Source organism: Phasianus colchicus, chromosome 1 (assembly GCF_987193195.1).
Source record: "Phasianus colchicus chromosome 1, bPhaCol1.hap1.1, whole genome shotgun sequence".
Taxonomy (NCBI): Eukaryota; Metazoa; Chordata; class Aves; order Galliformes; family Phasianidae; genus Phasianus; species Phasianus colchicus.
The window spans coordinates 154,742,357-154,745,867 of record NC_143436.1 but is presented as its reverse complement, the minus strand read 5'-3'; the positions used below and the strand labels follow the sequence as shown (position 1 = coordinate 154,745,867).

The 3,511-nt window shown below is 64.5% G+C and overlaps 1 protein-coding gene across 4 annotated transcripts; it reads right to left on the bottom strand.

Moving 5' to 3' along the window:
• Positions 1–1,114: 1,114 nt before the first annotated feature.
• On the bottom strand, positions 1,115–3,086 carry POU4F1 (POU class 4 homeobox 1). Of its 4 annotated transcripts, none has more exons than XM_031611816.2 (3): positions 2,963–3,086; positions 2,053–2,338; positions 1,115–1,968 (listed from the first exon to the last, which is right to left on the bottom strand). In XM_031611816.2, the coding sequence occupies exons 1-3, from the start codon at positions 3,083–3,085 to the stop codon at positions 1,292–1,294; spliced, it is 1,086 nt and encodes a 361-aa protein (XP_031467676.1). In that variant the 5' UTR covers position 3,086; the 3' UTR covers positions 1,115–1,291. The 4 variants fall into 4 exon arrangements, with proteins under 4 accessions (XP_031467676.1, XP_090000884.1, XP_090000936.1 ...); XM_090144758.1 differs by having other exon boundaries at positions 1,115–1,980; positions 2,068–2,338; XM_090144810.1 differs by having other exon boundaries at positions 1,115–1,914; positions 2,077–2,338.
• Between the last annotated feature and the right edge of the window lie 425 nt (positions 3,087–3,511).

Here is a 3,511-nt window from a genome sequence, read left to right as displayed (position 1 = left end):
GGACAGGGTGTGTGTGTATGGGGACTGGGGAGGGTGGGAGGGTTCAGGGATTCCTGCCTGCTCAGATGCGAGCAACCGGCCCCTGTCCCGACTCCTGCGCTCAGTTCTACCTAACGAGGTCTGATCGTTTCGTTTTGTTTTACTTTTTCAATCGCGTAACGCTGCACCCTGACTATTGGTGTCAGCATCGGGATTGCAGAATCCTACCGCCTGCAATCCGGGAGGCTGTCACAGTGCAAACCGACCCCCTCCTCTCCCCTTTCCCCGGTACACACACACACACCCAAAACCCATCCCCTACCCAACGGTTGTTACTCCCACTGAACGACTTTTCAGCCCAAATTGTGTTGTTCCTTTTGCCCGCAGCCCCATGGAAACAAATGCTACTCTGCCTCCTCGTTTCCCTCCCGTCCCACCCATCCAATGCGATTGCCCCCAAACCCCTACAGCACTCCAGGGCAGCACTCCAGGGCCGTCCCTGTCCCAGCGCAGTGGGACCGAATGGGAGCAGAGGGAGGGGGCCGACAGAACCACGGCCGCACGGAGCTGCGCTCACCCCGCGAGTGGATCCCCTACCAGCTCCCCTCCCATTCCCCCCCCCCCCCCGCAGCCCTATCCCACAGGGACCGGGGCCGGGGGGGGGCGGTGCAGGGAGAGAGGAACAGCACGGAGGGGGGAACTGCACAAAAGGGACGCGGCGGCTCTCAGCGCTCAGCACAGACAGAGCCGTGGGCAAAGCCTCGCGAAAAAGCGCATTCAAGGGAAAAAAAAAATAATAATAATAAATTAATTAATAATAAAAATAAATCCAAACCCACTAAATCCATCCCCGACCCAACCGGCCCTCCCCTCCCCACCAAAGCACCGCCGTCCTCATCTCTCAAGCAAAGGGAAAAGGGAAAGAAACCAAAGTAATGAAAAGAGGCCCAAACCAAAGCAAACGTAGCATCGTCACCGACAGTTCCGCCCTCGGGTCGTGGCTCGGTTTTGTTTTCCTGCTGAAAGCTGGGACTCGGTGCCGGGTTCATGGTTGCTGCGGTACCGTCGGTGCGTGGCGGTGCTGTTCCTTCTGCCGGGCGGGGGGGGGGGGGGAGAAGTAGGGAAGGGGGCAGAGGAGACGGCGCTGCGGCCCCACGGCAGTCTCAGCCACCCCCCCCTCCTTCCTTTGGGGCCGTCCCGGCGCCTCTCGGTGCGAATCATCGACGGCGCTGCCCCGCTCCCCCCCTCTGCTCCCCGCAGTCACTCCGGCACCGTCCCTCGGTCCCCCCGCGCCCTCCCTCGACCCCTCCCCCTAATAGGTGGCGGAAAATTTCATCCGTTTCTGCTTCTGTCTCTGGTTGCAAAACCAAACCCGCACCACGTTCTTTTTGAGGTCCAATTTCTCGGCAATGGCAGCGATCTTCTCGGAGGAGGGCCGGGGCTGGACGGCGAAGTACGCCTCCAGGGAGCGCTTCTCCGGGGCGGCGATGGAAGTCCGCTTGCGCTTCTTCTCGCCCCCGTTGAAGAGCTCGGGCTTGTTCATTTTTTCCCGCTGGGCCCCCTCGGCCTCCTCCAGCCAGGCCTGCAGGATGGGCTTGAGGGCGATCATGTTGTTGTGCGACAGCGTCAGCGACTCGAAGCGGCAGATGGTGCTCTGGCTGAGCGAGCCCACGCCCGGGATCTTCAGGTTGGCCAGCGCCGAGCCCACGTCGGCCTGAGTCACCCCCAGCTTGATGCGGCGCTGCTTGAAGCGCTCGGCGAAGGCCTCCAGCTCCCGCGGGTCCGTGTCCGAGTCGCAGATGGAGGCCAGCCCCGCCGCTCCCACCACGGCCGCCGCCGAGGCCACCTGCCCCGCCGCGCCGTGGTGCGCGGCCACCAGCCCCGGGTGCGGCAGCCCCGACGGCATGTTCATGGCGGCCGGGTGCGAGAGGTGGCCCAGGCCGTGCATGTGCGGGTGCGGGTGCGCCGAGCTGGAGATGAGGCCGCCGCCTCCGCCGCCCCCTCCGCCGCCGCCCCCTCCGCCGCCTCCCCCGCCGCCTCCGCCGCCCGCCCCGTCGTGGCCGCCGCCGCCGCCTCCTCCGCCGGCGCCGCCGGGCATGAGCGCCAGGGAGGGCGAGGTGATGTGCTCCAGGAGGTCGCCGGGCTCCAGCGCCTGGTGGTGATGGTGGTGATGGTGGTGGTGGTGCGCCAGGGGCACGGTGGAGGTGGAGGTGCAGGGGACGCTGTTCATGGTGTGATACGTGGCGTCCGGTTTGAAGGGGTGGCTCTTGCCCTGCGACACGGCGATGTCGACGGCGGCCAAAGCCTCGGCCCGAGCCAGCAGCGTCTCATCGAGGCTGGCGAAGAGGTTGCTCTGCAACTGCGGGGACACAGAACAGAGCGGGGGCGGCAGGGGGCCGGGGAGAGGCGGCGGGTAAAGGGTAAGGGACGACAGAGAGGGGACAGAAGGCGGAATGGTGGGAGGAATGCGGCGAGGGGGGAGCCGAGGACGGAGCAGAGAGGGGAGCGGGGTGGACAGGGTGCGAGGGGAAGAAATAAATGTAAGAAATAAAAGGGGAAAAGAAAGGAGAGAGAGAAGAAACGGATCTGTAACTCTCAGCCAGGAACGGTGCCACGCACGCACCGCGCACTCCCTCGCAGAGGCCGAGTGATAGAAAGGAACGCGGAGAGCGGCTGAAGTCGGAGCGCCGCGCGAACGCCGCTTTCAAAAAAGATCACAGAGCTCCGATGATTGCAGGGGAAGACATGAAAAAAACATTAAGCGCCGCTTGTCAGAATGTGCCTCGCAGCGGTTTTTTTATTAATGCACATACACAGACATGCAGCAACCAGGAGAGAGAGGGGAACGGGGGGGCGGGGGGGAGAGAGAGAGAAAGAGAGAGAAGGAAGGAAGGAGAGAAAGAAGGAAGGAGAGAAAGAAGAGAGGAGAGAAAGAAGGAAGGAGAGAAGGAGGCAAGGGGAGCCGGAGCCGCCCGTCCCTTACCGGCGGCGTTGGCAGACACGCTCTCCGGATCGCTTCCGAGCTGGAGTGCAGCGAGGGGTACTTGTGCTCAGGTAGGGTGGGATGCATGGCAAAATGCGGCTGCTTGCTGTTCATCGACATCATCTTGAAGGCTTGGCATGTAAATCCACAAACACTCCTCAAGTAGGGCGAAAAGTGCTCTCCGGCGCTCTGCCCTCTCCCTCCCGCCGGAGGCAGCCGCCCGGGGCCGGGCCGGGCTGCGCTGGGCTGGGCGGGCGGTGAGGCTCCCTCCGGCCCCCGCCGCTCACTTCGCTGCCTGCCGCTGCCCGGCGCCGGGCGCGCTGCGCTGCGCTCTGCGCGCACCTGAGCCCCGCATCCCGTGGCTACAGCCGGGCGGGCTCTCGCGAGAGCGCGGCGGCTGCGGCTTTGACAGGCATCAGCTGTCTCCCCCCCTTCCTCCTCCTCCTCCTCCTCCTCCTCCTCTTTCTCCTCCTTCTCCTCCCCCTCTTCTCCCGCCTCCCCTCTCCGCACCTCCCGCAGCGCGTACGGATCGCCGGGGCAGGCGCCGGG